General features: G+C 51.8%; 5 protein-coding genes across 5 annotated transcripts; 2 read left to right on the top strand and 3 right to left on the bottom strand.

The window, feature by feature from the left end:
* Nucleotides 1-939: 939 nt before the first annotated feature.
* PV05_03344 (uncharacterized protein) lies at nucleotides 940-2326 on the bottom strand (the record flags this gene model as incomplete). Its single annotated transcript, XM_013463981.1, has 3 exons — nucleotides 940-1878; nucleotides 2089-2176; nucleotides 2244-2326. The coding sequence occupies 3 exons, from the start codon at nucleotides 2324-2326 to the stop codon at nucleotides 940-942; spliced, it is 1110 nt and encodes a 369-aa protein (XP_013319435.1).
* A 180-nt stretch (nucleotides 2327-2506) lies between these two features.
* On the bottom strand, nucleotides 2507-12715 carry PV05_03343 (uncharacterized protein). Its single transcript, XM_013463980.1, has 2 exons — nucleotides 2873-12715; nucleotides 2507-2817 (listed from the first exon to the last, which is right to left on the bottom strand). The coding sequence occupies exons 1-2, from the start codon at nucleotides 12372-12374 to the stop codon at nucleotides 2777-2779; spliced, it is 9543 nt and encodes a 3180-aa protein (XP_013319434.1). The 5' UTR covers nucleotides 12375-12715; the 3' UTR covers nucleotides 2507-2776.
* A 136-nt stretch (nucleotides 12716-12851) lies between these two features.
* PV05_03342 (exodeoxyribonuclease III) lies at nucleotides 12852-16323 on the top strand. The gene is made up of 2 exons (XM_013463979.1): nucleotides 12852-13387; nucleotides 13438-16323. Exons 1-2 carry the CDS (start codon nucleotides 13168-13170, stop codon nucleotides 15066-15068), a joined length of 1851 nt encoding a protein of 616 aa, XP_013319433.1. The 5' UTR covers nucleotides 12852-13167; the 3' UTR covers nucleotides 15069-16323.
* PV05_03341 (uncharacterized protein) lies at nucleotides 15989-16787 on the bottom strand. Its single transcript, XM_013463978.1, has one exon. It carries the CDS (start codon nucleotides 16778-16780, stop codon nucleotides 16097-16099), a length of 684 nt encoding a protein of 227 aa, XP_013319432.1. The 5' UTR covers nucleotides 16781-16787; the 3' UTR covers nucleotides 15989-16096.
* A 416-nt stretch (nucleotides 16788-17203) lies between these two features.
* Nucleotides 17204-18016, top strand: PV05_03340 (uncharacterized protein; the record flags this gene model as incomplete). The annotated part of the gene is made up of 1 exon (XM_013463977.1): nucleotides 17204-18016. One exon carries the CDS (start codon nucleotides 17204-17206, stop codon nucleotides 18014-18016), a length of 813 nt encoding a protein of 270 aa, XP_013319431.1.
* Nucleotides 18017-18317: the final 301 nt, after the last annotated feature.

The following is an 18317-nucleotide window of genomic DNA, read 5'->3' as shown; positions in this document are numbered from 1 at the left end:
CATGCAGCTGGCCAGGGCAAGGGTGTTGAGCTGCACTTCGCAACTACTGGACACACTACGGAGGTGTCAAGTCAAGTCCGTCCATCCAACACCCTCGACGACACGGGATAACATGCAAAGCACCCAGGACATCACCATTTTCACGAATACGAGGAGACGAGACCAAAGTTCCCTGGCCAGAAGAGACATCCAACTCCTCATCACACATATCCGGCCTGTGATGTCCCTTCGACTTGCATACATCAATGATTCATGACTCATTTTGAGGCGCCATCGCAACCGACTTGCAGGCATTCTCATTCAACAGATTTGAAGGCATTTCTGCGTGATAGAAATTACTCCTTGCAAGATGAGGCTGCAGCCTCGGACGCATGAAGCTGCAAGAGACGAAGCTACGAACCACATCTCTCCACGATTGTGCGTTCGTAGCATCATCACTGTCATGCGCATCGATGAAGCAGCCAATCTGCTCAGAAGCAATCCCTCTTTTCTCGCGTCTTTGTGACAGCCAGCACCAAATTGGATGATTGAGGAATATCAGCTGCTCTCTAATGCAAGATTGCTCATCACTTGACATGTTCTGGCCCAGACTCTGAAGGTGCTGGCAATGCATTAGCCTACATGGGCATAACGACTGGTTGAGTCATTTGCTGAAAATTTCAAGTCAAGACGTCGAGACATGGGTTGCGCAACATCTCTCCATCTTCAGCCTTGTTTACGGGAGACATGGTCAAGCCCACCAGTGTTGGGCAGCCATGCATGGTGCGTGCCGCACCTTCAGCTTCAACTTCACCATTGCTCAGAACTTCGCAATCCCTGGGTTGTCCCTGGTGGTATTTCCAGCCGAAGCATCACTTTGGGCAGCTTTGCAGCTCACGGGTGTTCATTCGTACTCTTTCCAGCATCACTTTGGGCAGCTTTGCAGCTCACGGTTCATTGTTACTCTTTTCCAGCATCACTTTGGGCAGCTTTGCAGCTCATCATGTCCCCCTTATTCGAGGAGGCTGGTCCATCACCAAGCCCAGGGATACCTTGCCCATTCTCGACCATCACACCCTCGTATCTGGCTGAAGGCTGGAGAAAACGTGGCTTGCCATCACCACCACCACCACCACCACCGCCACCAGCGGACTCGCTCTTCCCTGCAACAACACCACAAGTGGCGGCTTCACTCTTTCCTGTTGTACCACCACACTCATGCACTCTTCCTCCTGCTGTACCACCACACTCATGTACTCTCTCTCCTGCTGTACCACCACGCTCATGCACTCTCTCTCCTGCTGTACCACCACCCTCATGCACACTCTTCCCTGCAACAACACCACAAGTGGCGGCTTCACTCTTTCCTGCTGTACCACCACCCTCATGCACACTCTTCTCCGCCAGCATGCGTTGCTGGAGCATCCTCACACGGCCCAACAATCTCTCCCTCTCCTCGATCCACTGCATTTCCTGCCTCGCCCAATCCATCCCGCATTGCCAATACAACCGAGCATGGTACTCCGCATCTGCCAGCCTCTTTTCCAGCATCGCGAGCTGGTGCCTCAACTGCGCATTCTCATTCGAAGACTCCACGATCCCCGCCCGGATGTCCTCGAGGTCTTTCGAAGCGATGATTGTCAATTTGTTGCCTCCCCCTGCCTCGCTTGTTCCTGGTCCGTCTTTTGATGAGTTGTCCACGTCCACACCTCTTGGCAATGTGCTGATGCCCTGTCCATCTTCGAGCTTCATGAGTTTACTGGGCGGTTCTGAACATCCGCGATGCTGGGTGATGGCGTTGGCATTTACATGAGCACTGGCAGTGCTGCCGTCATACTCGTACTGGTAAGCGATGTGTCTCAGCTGAGCTGTGCCATCCGGCGCGCGATCGATGATCAGCTGTTGTGTGCAAGCAAAGTGTCAGCGCTTCACTTCCAACTGTAGCCTTTGCAAGATGAGAGGGGAAATTTAGAGGGCGACCAAAGAGGTGAGTGCCAGCAAAGCCAGCAAAGCCAACACATCGTCGGTGCCTCACTTCCAACTGCCGCCCTTGCAAGATGAGGGGGGAAATGGGAGAAAGAGAAGGCAACCAAACAGGTCAGTACTCACCTTGTCCCCAGGGGACATTTTGATTTCGCCCATCATGTTGGCTGGCCGGCAGTTGATGTTGGTTGTTTGTGCCGATCCAGAAAACCCACTGAAGCTCAAAGTCAGGGTGATGGCTATCCCCATGTTGCGACCGCCCAAATTACTGCCGCACGCACCACAACATCAGGTGAAGGACCGACAGCGCTTCACTGACCTTCCGTGCTCGATTGAGCTTTTGCTGCTGGGAGGGACTGTCCATGGAGGCAGAGGCATCACATGTTATCAAGAATGAAGGACGGCATGCACCTGGGGCTTTGAGGTTGTCATTCACTGCTCAGTGTCACCAGCCTCAGTCCAAGGGGTCCTGAATGCCATGCGATGAATGGATGAGTGTCACGAGAGCGACGTGGAAGTTTGTAGTCCTGCAGTACTGAATGAATGAATGACAATGACTTGGATTATCATTACCTGTACTACATTGACTCTTTGTACTCATACTCGTCTGCGGCTGGTAATGATACAATGCATGAAGGCATACCGCTCAGTCCTTCTTGTCCCAAAACCTCAAAAGATACCACACCAAGAACATGGCAGGCTGCCGGGCAAGTCCCGCCTCATGGTTCCTACCAGCTGGGACCGGACCCGTGTGATGTTGGTGTTCCCATCGAGGCCGTCGTTGCCTCGCCCTCTCAGCATGACTTCGTCCCGATCATCCTTTGGCGTTATACTTGTCGTTGAACGCATTCACAGCTAGATCGAATAGTCAGCATGTCTCCATTCATGTTCAGGCCAGACATGAACTCACCAATCGCAATCTGCCGGTACAACCAGTTCCTGCTTCCCTCGTCCGCCACTGGGATGAACGGACCATTTGCGCCGCCTTTCAAACCGATACTCATGCCCGTCCTCTCTTTGCTGATAGTTTGTACATCCGTCAACTTGACATCCCACTCCATGCGCAGCTTCTTCGTCCGAATCATGAGCACGCGCTCGTACGTGATCATGACCATCATATCTCGGCCTTCCAGTTCCAGATGCGCAATATAATCCTCGTTGAAGTACTTGCCATCGTCGCATGTCTTCAGCCAGAACTGCCCAAGCGCCTCACGCTGCGAGTACGGTCGCACGATCCCGTCCATACCGATAAATCGAGTCAAACGTACTCGGTCGAGACCCTCGGCGTCGAACACGGTCGTGGTATTGCGAACACCTTCGGCGACATTGGACGCCAGATCGAACGCACCGATGGCTGGCTTGGTCGCCAACCCGAGGAAGCCCTTGCCAACACCTTTGACGAAGCCCAGCGCACCCTCCTTCTCTGCGCCCTCAAGCGGATGTCGCGCCAGTCCACCGATTCCACTGGCCATACTTGCGGCAAAGGCGTTGCCTCCGGAGGTCACGCCGTAAAGAGCATGCTTTGGCCGATTGCGGTTCTTGGACATTCGTCGCTGGTCCTGGAATTCCTTGTCCATGGTCGCTGCCGCAAGACCCTTTGATACTGAACCCGTGAACTTGGCCATACTGTCACTGAAACCGAAGACAGACTTCTTGACAAAGCTGCTGGCACCCTTGGCGATGCCAATGCCCAGCTCCTGCGGTCGATCCGTCATCACCAAGCCCTGGTACGGTTCGTAGAAGATGTCTGCAACTCCAGAACTCACGCTGTTGAATAGGCCCACTGGGTTGCCCAAGAAGTCGGCCGAACCCAGAATGATATGAACTTGACGAAGGACTTCTTGCGTGTAATGGTTCTGAATGTTCGCAATCAATGCTGGCACCGACACCCTTGCGTTTTCAAGCATCAACGCATTCAGCTTGATGGGAGCGTCGTTGACATTGCCAATCGACATAGTCATGACATTCACAAAGAACATCAAAGGACTGTTGACGAAATTGTCCTCCGCATTGACATGTTCGGTTCGGACGAATGAAAGATCCAGCTGAATGGGTTGCAGATGTAGGAGCTCGAAGTACACATCCTGCCCTTGATGCTCTCGTGTAGGTTCGGGAATATCGAGGTCTTCGTCGCACAACTTCCCTTCTTTCTCTTCAGCCCAGGACGCACCTGGCACTTTCAAGAAGTCAAGCATGGCGAATATGAAGTCTTCATCCACCTCGACAGTGATTTGTTGCAGCAGAAGAGTCGCGTACTTGATGTACAGCACGCCGTACGAGTCATCTTTGACGCGGGTGACCATCGTGTGGAAGATAGGATGAGTCTCCATTTCCTTGCCAGTCTTTGGTACGACACTTGGGTACAGCAGGATCGGGAAAATGCCGCCGTAGAGCTGATTGTCGATCTGTATCCATTTGATGGTGGCATTCAGCGTTTGGTACAGCTTGGATTCGCCATACTTGAATTCAATCTCACGCCAGGTGAGATACATCAACTCTTTCAGATTGCTGTTGACCAGAGAGACGCCAATACCAGCTAACCGGAGCTCGGCCTTGAAGTTTAGGTCTGATTCGATCTGCTTGACTTCGAAGCCCTGGCTGAGGCTCGTCTGTGAAGCATTGGTTGCACCTGTCTTCTGTCGGTAGAGTGACTTTGATGGCTTGTAGTTCGATAGCACCAGTGTCTGGGTTGGTCCATCGGCGACAATGTTGATATCGATCACTTTCACAGGCCCGCCACGCTCATCCGGCGGTAGCTTGATTGGTATCAGGTTGCCGATTTCCATCAGCTTCACGTATCGCTCCCTTCCTCGCGCAGTAAGAACAAGCTCTTTGTTCTTGGAAGCAGGATAATCCCAGGCATAAGGCATGATGCTCCGCGGAGGTAATTTGTATCGGATGGGCTTCCAACCGCTGCCTCGATCCTCTTCCTCGTCTTCCGCGATATTCGGATTGGCTTGGAAGAACAAGAACTCCGTGTCGCTTTCATTCCTCATCGAGAATGGCCAGTGCTTGGTCTCAATGCTGAAGTGCAGGAACAGTGTTGCGTCTTCCAGAATGATTTCCACACGTATGAGCTTCTGTCGCTGTCCATGTTTCGCAAGCTTGACATGAGTCATACCAACATTCGCCATATCGAAGGGAGACGACCACTGGTTGTTGACGCCTGGGAAGCAAAGACAAAGCTGCTTTTCAGGACACTGCCGCATGAAGTACATCGGTAGAAGGTCGTTGTTCCCCATCTTCAGGACATCCGAGGACCCGGGTTCTCGCAGCTCAATGTCTTCTCCTATCTTGTTCTTGAGCATGAATCGAGGAGCAATGGTGACAACCTTGCTCAGGCTATATTTGCCTTCTCCCTCGGTGACTGACACCCCGACGTGCAGTTCAGATTTCCCTGATGAGGAGGGCAAGACCACTTCGTAGGAGCTGCCGATGGCGTCGAAGCTCTGCGGCTTACTCCAACTGGAATCGCCAATCTTGAGCAGGGAACGGTTCCTGCGGTCGTCTGTCGCGTAAGAGTATAACATGGGCAGCGCCTTTCCGTGGCCAGAGCTGGTTCGAGCACCTTGAGACGCCGAAGTCTTTGAAGATCCGAAGAATGCCTTGCTGTGAACACTCATGTCAAGTCCGGTCTTGTTCAGAAGGACATACGGACTGTAGATTGACACTCTGAATGCACCTCCACTGTCCTTGATGTTGGTATAATGGAGCTTGAGTTTGAGTTGACCATCTTGTTCGTCCTTCAGTTGTACTGCTTTCTCACGGCGGAACTCCTCTTGAGTATTGCTGTTGATGATGGCAAAGTCACTCTGCCTGAACGGAGTGTCTTCGATCTCAACACTGAGCAGTAGTAGGTGGGACAGCTCGACCACGTGGACCGGGCTGACGCCACCTTTGCGTAGGAAGTTGGTCCAGTCCTTCTTCGTGTTCTTGTCGTAGATCCGATACTTGAAATCGTATGGTAGGAGGTTCTGCACTTCCACTGGTGCCGATATCTGTATCCTCATGTACGGATAAATTTTGGTCATGGGATCCTTCCTGTCGTACGATGCATGCATCTGGAAGAAAAATGGAGGAGACTCGTCCCTTCCTTCAGTCTCACAAGTCAGCGTCCTTGTAGACCGCCTCAACAGGTCCTTCCAGAACATCCTCTCGTTTGACCATCCGTAGCCGAAGCCCTGATCAGGTCTCACCACGAGAGAGTGCACGAAAGCTGCTCCAACAGGGGCGGGCCTTGCGTCTCCAGGCGGCACCTTCTCGATCTTGAGGAGATGGCCTTCCTCCGGACTGAACACGCCTACCTCTATCGGTATTTGGGTTTTGTTCTCAACCAATAGTGGTGAACGGAAGGTGATGTACTTCACGTTGTCGGGCCCGAGTCTGACTTCGACCAGCATTCGATGTTGGACATTGTCCTTCTTGGGCTTGAGGTTGTACAGCGTTTCTCCTTCGCGAATGACAGGGATGCGACTGACACTGTCAAAACCGCTTCCTTCCAACTTGACACCCACCAATCCTGCGTTGCCCTCGGGCGTCAAGCTCTCTCGCATTGAGGTGGCGTCCTCAAAGCGCCACGCATATTCTTCACCGTCGCTCAGCTTAGCCGCAGCTGCATTGTCACTCTTCTCATCAGCCCAGACGCTCAGGTCGAAACCGGTGTAGTTGCGAATCCGATAGGGTGCATCCGCCACTCTTGGTTTCGACAGGATGTCTTCGTCTGTGGACAAGAAGTTGAACGACTTGGATGCCAGAGCTATCGTGGCCGAAGTCACCGTAAGCTCCATATTCTTGTGGGAGTAAAGCTCCATCGACAGAGCCTCCGGATGAAGCTCTTTGGACATATGGAAGCCCAATTTCCAAGGTTCAATGAGAGGCTCCCATGCCGACTTGGAGAAGTTGTACACATTGATGAAAGTGTCAATCTTAGCATCTGCCGCCATTGCGCCAGACCAATCTCTGACATCAACCTGGAACTTCTTGACGCTCCAATCTAGCAGCGGAAGTTCGTGGAGATCACCAATGAGGATGACCCTGATGCCATCGATTGTTGCGATCAGTTCTTCTCTGCTCATGACCACAGACCTTCTGGGTGGCTGTTTCGTATCGATCTTGTTGACGGATTTTGACCTCTTAGATTTCTTCGCCGTCGTCATTGTCTGCCCTGCTATTGACTTTCGTTTGGTTGATGGTGCGTCTGATGACGCTTTGACATCCTTGATCTTCTTAGGTTCTGTGTCTTGTTGTACCTTGGGTTGTGGCATTGTAGAGGAGGCCTTTTGGACGATCTGCATAGCAAGCAAGATATCTCGGAGTGAGAGGCGGAGGACGAGCGGCTCGACCTCAATACTGATCGAAGTCAGAGAGGAATCTTTGCCTTGGCTCCGACTGTCCATGGACATGTAGATGCTGAAGTCGTCCAGAATTCGGAGGCGACTGGTTTCGAACTTATCCATGCGGCACAGAAACATGCCGACCTTTGAAACTTGCAGCGTCGTGGCATTCTGCTTTCCAACAAGTACCTCTTTGGTACCAAGCACAATGGCCTCGGTGTTGGAAATGGTTGGGTTTGCTATCAGAATGATTTGAGCATCGACGACATTAATCCGGAAAGACATGGACATCGAAGACTCGGTGGAATCATCGTCTGATGCAGCATGTGGCTCCTCGCGCTGTTCTGCGGGACTCTCGAGGTCGCCATCGTCGGTCAAATCTTCCACCTCTGCAATAGCCGGTGGTTCATCAGATTGGAATGCTGCATTGGCAAACGCCTGAAGGGCGAAGATGTAGTCCAGAGCAACGATTATACGAGGGCTATCGATGGTCAACATCACAATCATGTGTCTCTCTTGCCCGCCAGTTATAGATATGCTGGCCATGAATTGTTGCTGGACGTCGGTGTTGATCAAGGACATAATCTTCCGGAACTTGTTGGTCTCCTTTTTGCGGCTGTCGCGAATAGTGAAGGAGTGGATGAGGAGCTCAGCTTCCATAGCACCATCGCTGACCATGCGTAGTTTGACGTTCGTTTCATTAAGAGAAAATTTGGAAATGCTCGCGGCCTCAAAATTCTCGGTTGGCTGATTCTCTTCTGCTAAGAAGAGCTCGAGACTTATCGTGGGAGCTTTGAACACAAAGTTCAGTTTTGTCCAGGTTTCATCGCTTGAGCCAAGCTCAGGGCCTTGGTAGGTTGGTTCGGCCAATTCCTCTGAGGGTTTCTCTTCGTGCTGTACCGCTTTGGCGGTTTCAGTCGTGGAAGAGGGCAACTCTTCTGCAATTTCTTCCTCGGATTCGCTATCAGTGGCGAAGGCTGCTGGGATGGTCTTCGAGAGCTCCATTAGCAACTTGAATTGAGTCTGGGAAGCGCGCAGGTTGATAGGAGACATCGAGCCATCGATTTCCAGGTCTGGTCTCTCAATACCAGCTTGATGCTCCAGGTATCTGATTTTGAAATCCAGGTCGACCTGGTCAATCATCTCCAGTTCCTCGGATTGACCATCATCATAATGAAATTCAGTTGTCAGCCGAATGTGTCTGATGCCGGCGGATAGCTTGTTCACGAGGGGACCCCCTTTGTGTCCTTGGACTCCAACGAACTTGTTATTGGCGTAGATCTCCCCGAGATGGGCAGTGAGTAGATCACGCGGTCTGTCATCAACCATTGCTCTCGGGAAAACCACAATCGGAGTCTTGATGACCACGTCGAAATGCATTTTCTGGGCGCTCTCTTGCACTTGCGTGGCTTGTTCTGCAGCAGCTTGCCTGGCCGCATTGAAAATGGCTTGCATTTTTCCGAACTTGACACCAAATTCCATGATCTTTCGGAATGGTTCCTCCAAAAAGTTGACCTTGATGGAACCGGAACGCAAGTAGATTCCAGAATCATAGCCGGGGTAGTTGGCCCGAGAAGAGTCGAATGTCTGGTACTTGAAGTCTGCCAGGTCGTCTCCCTCGATGGCGATTAGCCGGCGCAAGGGCGAGTCTTCAGGTGCTCCTTGGTTAACATCGTCGACCAAGGACAGACTGCCCAACCTTGCCTTAACCTGCATTGTTCCAGCGTCAAGGAACACGCCCACATCACCGGAATTGAGCGACAATGTGGCCAGCCGCACGCCATCGTTGTTCAAGACAAGTGCTATACTTGTCAACGCAGCCTTGATCCTGATTTTGTCTTGCTGCGGCTTCGGCTGTGGCGGATCCTCTGCTGTGTCGGCTTCGCTCTTCGACTTGTCCTCATCAATTTGTCCTTGGCTTTGGTCTGGCGGCCCAGCAAATGTCGTGAGCACGAAGTCAAGCAAGGTCAGCAGCGTCCTTCTGGTCACGATGACGTTGATCGTCGACACTGAGACGTCCAAATTGGTTGCGACTCCCTCGTAGGTGGACTTGAATTCCGGCGACTCTGGATTTACTTTCACAAACTTGACGTTGAGCAAGTCTTTGCCTTCTTCAGCCTTGTACCCTTTGGATGAGATGATCTGCTTGAACTCCGGTAGAGGGTGCTCTTCGATGTGGTCATCCACAGTCAGAGATCGCAGTAGCACTTCTGCTACCATGTCATATGGACGTAGGTAGAAGTCGAAGAAGAAATGCTCTGCCACGAGTTCGACCAGAAGCTGATCCGGGTTCTTGCCTTCGGGGTCGGCCTTGTACAGCGAGGCTTGCAGCTTCTCGACCGTGAAATTGATTTCGAAATTGCGTTGATGTATGTTGGCTGGCGTCTCGGATGTTCCAGACTCGGTGATTTTCTGAGTTTGGGTGTCCTCAGCATCGGACTCTGGGTCAATGATTGGCACATTCTTCGCTTCGAGCAACTGCACTGATTTCCTCTTTGACCTGATGTCGTCCGGCTCTTTGTGGGCTTCAGTGGCCTGCTCAGCCCTGGTCGTCTCCGGTTCCGAGTTTTCAAACTTTGGTATCGCGACTTCCAGCAACCTCATCAGATTCTTGTACTTCTTGTCCGATATCGAGGCGTGGAGAACAGGCAGTGTCCCGGAAATTCGTATCTTCGTGATGTCCGGAGCCTTAGGGACAATGGAGTTCTCAAGCAGGAAAGCCATGCTGATGCGGTCGATGATGTGCATATTCCGTGCATCGTCTGGATCTTCCAGCTGCGCTCTTGTAGCTTCGATACCAGGCCCTATCAGGACTTGCGTAGACTCAAGCTTCAGATGGAACTTGTCATACATCAAGCCCTCAAGCTGCTTGTAGTCTTCCTCGGTGTAAGTCTGTTTTTGCTTGGAACGCATGTCCTTCATTGTCTCCTTGTCCACGAGTTCGCTGTTGAGGCTGACATGTCCGGCATCCAGAATCATGCAGAGTGTGCTCTCTTCCGTGATGCTCTCGGGGATGATGAAGATGGGTGCCTGAATGTCCAGATTCGCATTGATGGTCTTATGCTCCTCTAGGGCAAATTCGAGGCCGGCCCGGGTTTGTTGTCTGATCTCCTCCACTGTTGCACCAGCGGTCTCCAGGAGAGCACCGATTGACTCCATATGGCGCTCTGGAGGTTTGAAGAACTTGGCTATCTCCACCACAAACTTTGGGTTGTGGATGAATTCGAGACTCTTCAGCTTCAACATGACCTTGGTGTCGGCACTTTCATCAAGCGGATTGTTTTCGAAGACCAGATGGAACAGGCTATCTTCGACCTCTTCCGTCTCTGAAGATTTTTCGTCGACGTCGGAGTTTTCTTCAAGACTGTCCTGTTCGGCGTCCTGTTTGGACTCATCCTTTGGCTGGTCTTCTACCCCCTTCACCTTGACGATCTGGGGAAACAGGCTCCCCTCCGTGGTACCGTCGTACACACGGAAGCCGCCGAGTGCCAAATCGGCCAAGAAGGAATCCGGGCGCTGGAGGGCCTTGGCTTTGAAGTTGTCGAAGACGAGTTTGAGGACCTCGTTTCCTTTGCCATGAGGATCTCGCTTGAGTGTAAAACTTCCGGTCCTTAGACTCGATTCCAGTTGCAGCTTGATGGTTTCTCGAGGCAGGTCGACGCTTTCGGCAATGGCTTTCTTTTCGTCCCAGTCAATGGCATTGTAAAGCTCCTTGCGCTGCTCCTCGGTCATGCCGGCGTCTTCGTCTTCTTGCTGCTCCGTCGGCTTTGACCCCCAGACCCATTGCGACCATGTTTGCTTTTGCGCAGGCTTCTTGACCCCGACATTCTCTTTCCGAAGCTGGCTCCGAGCGAGGGACCTCCAGAAACGCAGATCTTCATAGCTCAATTGGTACTCGAGGTCGTTGAGATCCTTCGTCTCTTGGTCGGTCAACTTTTGGTCCTTCTTCTTTTTCTTGAATAGGTCAATGTACTTCAGCCGCATATCTCTGCGTTCTTTGAAGTAGTCCCATGTCCACTTTCGATTGCGATCATGGATCTTGTCGAGGACCGCGGTACCGGCGAACTTCAGCCATGCCCTTGGGTCTTCTTTCGGACTCTTCTCGGGTTGTTCTTTCTTGTACTGATGGTGGCGGATGAAGTAGTGCATGAGATCGACGAGCATGAGGGCATCGCGGTACTGATCTTCGTCAAGAATGAATCCGAGTTCCTGAAACAGCAAGCGTGCTTTGATTTTGGGCTTGTCGGGTTTGCCAGTCTTGTCCAATTCGATACCGGCACGTCCGCTGACCGGCTTGAGCAAGTACTGAGAGTTGCTGGTATCCTCGATACCCTCCTTGAAACGTCGGATGAGGTCGTCCTTGTCGATTTCTTGCGCTTCTGCACCAACGTCGCCACCCTTTCCGGTACCAAACAGCTCTGCGTCACTGTTCCAGTAGACAGCTAGAGAGTTCAGGACGGCAAGTTTGTGTGTTGTGCCTGAGTTTGACTGGATGAAGGTGGGCCGCCATTCTGAGTCCGTGCTGACGGCACTCATCTCTTTGAGCGTGAAGCCCACCGCGAATGGATGGCCTGGGGTGGCTATTGAGTCTTCGTAGCGTATGTGGACATTTTTGATGCTGACTTGAAGATTGTCGACGATGGCCGTGACCAGACTTTGAGTGAAGCTCTGGTTCTTCTGCTGTTCTTCCGGACTCATGGCCTCCGTGTTCCGCTCCTTCAACAGCTCGGCGCTCTCCAGCTTTTCCAGCTTGACAGCCACGGCGCGCTTTTCTTCTTCCTCGGCATTGTAGTCATCTTCGGACTTTGGGGCCGAAAGCAGAAAGACGTCTTCGATGTTGACTCTCACAGGCTTTCCGCGAAGATTTGACCACGGTATCGACAGAGTCAGCTCGCCCAATCGACCTTCGACCACATTGATTGGCAGATGTAACTGGTCAAGAGCTTCACGTTTGAGCTCGAGGTTTCGTAGCTTGACATCTCCAGACCAGATGCCGACATTGAGTTGCTTCGGGTCAAAGTTCTTGACGTACATACCCAAGAAGCGGTTGAGGAGGTTGGCTACCAGTCCTTCCAACATCTTGGCCGGTGGTGGCCGTCACCCAGGCCGGGTCAATAGGTAGTGACTATCTTGGTGAGGGCAACATAAGAGGAGCGCACTGGTTGAGCCAGTGGAAGGCGCCGAGATGGCTGATCGTGAATCGATTGAGTGATGTTTTGGAAATGAAAAGATTCGAGGTTCAATGGCACAGCCACGCAACTGTGGCGGGGTTAATGTGAGAGCAATACGAAGTAGTAAAGCAAGACTTGAAGGCGTCAATCTGATCGCTCTGCGAACACGTCAAAGGTCAATTGAAGAATGAACAAACAATCTAATCAAAAGGACCGACTTGAAGTTACTGTTCCTGTCAAGATGGAGACTGTGATGGAATTGATCGAACCGTAGAAACAGCAACTTGGTTACTTGGTTTGGGGTCACCAACCGTGAAGCCTCATTACGTCACCCCCTAAAGTGTCCTCGGCGGGCATTTTCGTCGCTCCAGCAAGCCCAGTCATCGCCTAATCAGTACCCTCAGCACCCTCAGCACCCTCAGCACCAGGCTCTCCAGGTAGTGAGGCCCTTTGATGGCGTTTTGATGCCCTCTGATCCCTTCAGTTCTCGACCGATTACGACATTCATCTCCATGTCAATCGTGACCACGCGACCCTCGCGCGATTAGGCTGCCACTGCCACGCATCTTGAACGAATCTACTCGCGTGCCCTGCCTTCAGCTGCGCTGGCCGTGAGCAGCTGTTCTCCTTCTCGTGCCACGTGGATGGCGCGGTGAGTCGCTCTCCCTACGATGAGGCGGCGGCGCCGCTAACAGCCAGCCATGGGCATTCGAATCACAAGCTGGAATGTCAATGGCATTCGCAATCCTTTCGGATACCAGCCATGGAGGGACAGAAGGACCTTTGAGGGCATGTTTGATATCCTGGAGGCAGACATAGTGGTTTTTCAAGAGACAAAGATCCAGAGAAAAGATCTTCGAGATGATATGGTCTTGGTACCTGGTTGGGACAATTATTGGAGTTTACCAAAGCACAAAAAAGGTATGAAACAAAGCTTCTGTTGAACAGAAAGGTCATCCTGACGATCCAAGGATATTCTGGTGTCGTCGTCTACACGCGAAATGCTACCTGCGCCCCCATCAAAGCAGAGGAAGGCATCACGGGCATCCTCACTCCTCCAAATTCCTCCACCAGTTTTCGAGACCTGCCGGATGAAGAACGAATCGGCGGCTACCCAAACGCGGAACAACTAGCAGAAGCTGATTTCGATCCTGCTACCCTCGACGCCGAAGGCCGATGCGTTATCCTCGAATTCCCAGCCTTTGTTCTCATCGGTACCTACTGTCCTGCCGAACGCGACGAGACACGGACGCACTTCAGATCGAGCTTCCTGCGAGTGCTCGATGCGAGAATACGCAATCTGGCGAGGATGGGCAAGAGGGTTGTGTGGACTGGAGACCTCAATATTTCACGGGAAGAGATTGACACTGCGGCTGCCGAAGAGAGCATGAGGAAGCACGGCCTGGATCCAGTCGAGTGGATCTCCACACCCGCCAGAAGGATGTTGAATCAGCTGCTTGTGGGTGGAAAAGTTCATGGTCCCAGGGATGAAGGGAGAGAAACCCCGATCTTGTGGGACCTATGTCGTGCTTTCAACGAAGGGCGCAGAGGAATGTACACATGTTGGGAGACAAAAGTCAATGCTCGACCTGGAAACTATGGCTCAAGAATTGATTATGTTCTTTGCTCTCATGTCATGAAGGATTGGTTCCGCGATGCCAACATCCAAGAGGGCCTCATGGGCTCGGACCACTGTCCTGTCTACGCGGTCACGAAAGATAGGGTGATGGTGGACGGAACGGAAAAGCACATACTGGACATTGTCAACCCACCGGGTATGTTCGAAGACGGTGTGCGGAAACAAGAGTGGTCAAACAAGTGTCTGCTTCCCATGTCTGGCAAGCTCATTCAGGAGTTTGACAAGAGGCAAAGCATCCGAGATATGTTCACCCGGAAGCCATCATTGCCAAAGTCAACGACTACGGTCAGCGAGACTGGAGACAACGCCACCATGATGCGACCACCATCACTTCCTGCTGCACTTCCTGCTGCACTTCCTGCTGCACCACCCACTGAGACCGCCAGTTCACCACCGAAAGAAGACAATACGCTATCAAAGAGCACTTCAAACACATCCACCAATTCCAAAATGGTCAATGGCAAGCGCCCGGCCAAGACAGATGCGATGCCAGCAGCGAAGAAAAGCAGAACGCAGTCTACCACGAATGGCCACGGTAAGGGCCAACAAAGCCTGAGAGGATTCTTTGCAGCCAAAGTGTCTGCTGCAGTAACGAGCAGTGATGATGTCGCTCCAGCTGACACAGCGATTTCCGAGGAGGCAACAACAGAAGCCAGCACCCCAGCAGCCGTGGCCGTTCCCTCGCCGTCGAAATCAGCCTCCTCCCTCGAAGACGAAGCAGCAAACTTCACCACGAAGCAGACTTGGGGCAAGTTGTTCTCCAAGCCTGTTGCGCCCAACTGCGAACATGGCGAGCCGTGCAAAACAATGCTCACGAAGAAGCCAGGAGTAAACTGCGGTCGATCATTCTGGATGTGCAATCGGCCATTGGGTCCAAGTGGGAAGCAAGAGAAAGGAAGCCAATGGAGGTGCAATACATTCATCTGGGCCAGTGACTGGACGCGTACACCTGAACCTGGTTGAAAAGGGGGAGAATCGTGCAGCCACGACATATAAGCATCAGGACAAGAGCTGAACGAGTACGCAGCAGGGCGCACCAGCGCTGCTGTGCATCCGCTGTCTTGATGCAAGCTCAAAACTCCTGCAGATTGTCGCTTACACCGGGCCGCTGAGCGCATAGCTCCTGCTGAGGCCAACATCAGCTGCGATCGGCAACACTGAACCACTTCGCTGGTATATGATACGGGCAATGGCAAGACCTGATGCCGTGCAGGTCACAACGAGGATATGGTTGAGAAGCAGCTTCTGCTCCGCCCAATTTGCCGGCTAGTCAGGACTACTAAATGATGCCCAGCTTTGAGCAAACCGCAGCGCAGATGCATCTCGTCTGACTCATACATACTCGCACCACAATGACGAACACCAGTCTGAAGCCCTCCTGTTCGCACCTTGCTTGCATCATCTGATAAATCCAGCCCGAAGATCAACGTCCGCCGTCCGCCGTCCTTCGTCATCTGCAGTCACCCGATCTGAGCGGAAGCATCACCCGGACGACATCTTCATGAGTCACTTCTGCCATACCGCCTTTCCAGCCTTCGCGATCCCGCTCTCCCAATCTTCAACTCAACCCCTCAGCCCAGCCTCCTCTCCAGCCTTGCAGCACAGCGACGGATCACCGCCTTGCCCAGCCTCCGCCTTTGGGAAACCACAATTCGAGCACATGAACCACTCCATCTCTCGGGTGACGACTACATTGGCTTTGGTGGCCATCCGACGTGATAGAAAGAGAAGTGCGATACAAAGGAATCGTCGTACCAATATTATCATACCTCGTGCTGAAGGTGTGCACTGTCTGTACTGCGATCTCTGAAAATGTTGTGACCCCCTGTTAGTTACATAGGCCAGGTTCAGTTTTCAAATTTTTCTAGGACGAGCATGCCTTGCGAAGTAGTTTCTGGTGATGCAGGTGCACGACACCTCGACTCGGATGACTATCAAGATTGGACGAACTTGGAGCTAGCATTTATCCCACCATAGCATCTGACACGCGCTTAAGACGCGAGAATCTCATCCAGGGTACGATCTTCGTCTAACATTCTCTCCTCTGCCTGTTGTGTTTTGACACGGACGAATTCCACCAGAGAGTCCCGTTCTTTTGAGCTCAACAACTCGATCCGCTCCTCAATGGAAGTTAGTGTGCCAAAATATTCTGGATCAATGAAGCGCCAGCAGATATCGTCAAAGGCAAAGCTCGAAGTGGCCGCCAAACAGAACCAAAATGTTCCATTCTGTAGAGATGGTGCCATTTCTTCCGACAAACGTTGAGATTCGGAAAGCGTGCCACACCGGATCTCCTCATCTTCTGACTCTTTCAAGGCCTGCGAAAAGATCTCGTGTCGAGGGAGATATTGAGCTAAAAAGCTATCAAGGCCGTCTGCCCAGTCATCTGGATGTGCCAACAGGAGCCACCATGGTGAACAGTATGTGAACTCAGCTGGAGCGGCATAGGAAAACTCCCAGTCAATAACACAACGGTGGTTCATTTCATCATCGACGATCACGTTCGAAGGACGTAGGTCATCGCAGATCAATTTGAAAGGACCCTTGTTATAAGTTCTGGAAAAGTTCTCTGCAATTTTGAGGAACAAGCAGCGTGCGACGGATTTTTTCCGACAATCCACCTCATCTTCGATTCCGTCGTTGCGTTGTGTTCGAAGATGAGTCATGTGGCTCATAGCGAACAGGTGAAAGGAGATAGAATAAAAGGAAGAGCTACCCGAAGCTCGACGTGAAACGATATGCGGGGGTTCCTCCAAGCCTAAGATCGACCAGGATCCGCCTTAGTCGCTATGGCGGTGCGACCACAACTACCTCGGCACGACAAGCGTTTCACCCTACTCAATTGATCAGTGCGCCAATGGGCCGTCGTGAGCAGCGACAATGAACAACTCAGCTCACTTCTCAATGCATTTATGTCTAGAGTTCTCCCTAAACAGGCATTGCGTGATCGAAGCTTTTGCCACGCGTCCTCCAGCTTCCAACCTTCGTTTGCCGGAATTCCCAGCAGATGAGACTAAGCTGAACTTGTTTAGCCCTCCTTACGCGCTTCACCCACCAACCTAGCCACCCGACTCATATACAGACGGACCCAACCATTCATGGCATCGGACATCGCAAACTACCTGTATCTGGACGGCACAATTGTGAAAGAGGAGATTATTGGAGTGGGTGGTGCAGGCATTGTCGTCAATCGAGGAGGATACGCCTTCAAAATCCCTCGGATATCGAAGTTGTCCGAAATTGATGGGGTTCCTGTTCATGACAGAATATTGAACCACAATGAAGATAACTATAACGAGCTCGCCGTTGCCATCATATCTTTTAAGCACGAAAAAGCTATCTACAAAAGGCTAGGCGACCATCCTGGGATCATCCGCTGTTATAACGTCGACTCCGAAGAACCCTCAATCCAGATGCCGTTGATGAATGGCGACTTACGGCAGTATCTAGGCGAGATCCGGCCAAAAAGGTCTCGCCAGCTCTCCTGGTTACTTCAGTTGGCGTGTACCATGGCCTTCGTACATACTAATCGTGTTATTATCTGTGACTTCCGGTTGGACAATATCGTGTATGACGATGATATGAATATCAGGCTCATTGACTTCTCTGAATCCTCTTTAATGTATCTCGAGTGGGACCTCGAAGGCTACGACAAATATGGATTTTCTATTCTGACCGACATTGGACAATTTGGGGCAGTAATGTTTGAGATCATAACTGGTCAACATTGTTCGTTTGATATCTATGAAGACTGGCAGAAAGTGGGGGATCCGACGACTTGGCCTCGACGGGAAACACTTCCATCAACAAGCGAGGTATGGCTGGGTTCTATCATCGAGAAATGCTGGACCAAGGGATTTGCGTCGGCTGGGGATCTTGAGAGAGAGCTCGAAAAAGAGAACGTCTACTGAACAGGGGTTGCCACATTTCATATCACAGTGCCTGGACTGTCAGCGAGCGGAATCTAACACCTCCACCGGAAATATCGACAAACGAGGACAAGGCGGCGTAACGCCATATAGTATCAGATGAAAAACTTAATGAACCCCTCGAAGCGGTATTGACGATAAGGGTTGGCTTGCAGAATCTCTGGAAGAAAATCAAAATCCTCTTGTTGACGCAGCCCGCGACACAAGAGTTGGAGAAACTACGACTACTTAGAGCGCTTCGAGCATGTCCAAAATGACGATGGATCTTGCTCCCACACATCAA

Source organism: Exophiala xenobiotica, assembly GCF_000835505.1.
Source record: "Exophiala xenobiotica strain CBS 118157 unplaced genomic scaffold supercont1.2, whole genome shotgun sequence".
Classification (NCBI taxonomy): domain Eukaryota; kingdom Fungi; phylum Ascomycota; class Eurotiomycetes; order Chaetothyriales; family Herpotrichiellaceae; genus Exophiala; species Exophiala xenobiotica.
Note: the sequence above shows the minus strand (reverse complement) of the source record. Positions and strands in the feature narration are given on the sequence as shown.

Excerpts from the sequence above, each read along its gene's own strand:
- PV05_03341 (XM_013463978.1), bottom strand. The coding sequence starts at position 16,780 with ATGAGCCACATGACTCATCTTCGAACACAACGCAACGACGGAATCGAA.
- PV05_03343 (XM_013463980.1), bottom strand. The coding sequence starts at position 12,374 with ATGTTGGAAGGACTGGTAGCCAACCTCCTCAACCGCTTCTTGGGTATG. Across the intron at positions 2,818-2,872 it reads GTACCGGCAGATTGCGATTG|CTGTGAATGCGTTCAACGAC; the intron begins GTGAGTTCATGT and ends TATTCGATCTAG.
- PV05_03342 (XM_013463979.1), top strand. The coding sequence starts at position 13,168 with ATGGGCATTCGAATCACAAGCTGGAATGTCAATGGCATTCGCAATCCT. Across the intron at positions 13,388-13,437 it reads TTTACCAAAGCACAAAAAAG|GATATTCTGGTGTCGTCGTC; the intron begins GTATGAAACAAA and ends TGACGATCCAAG.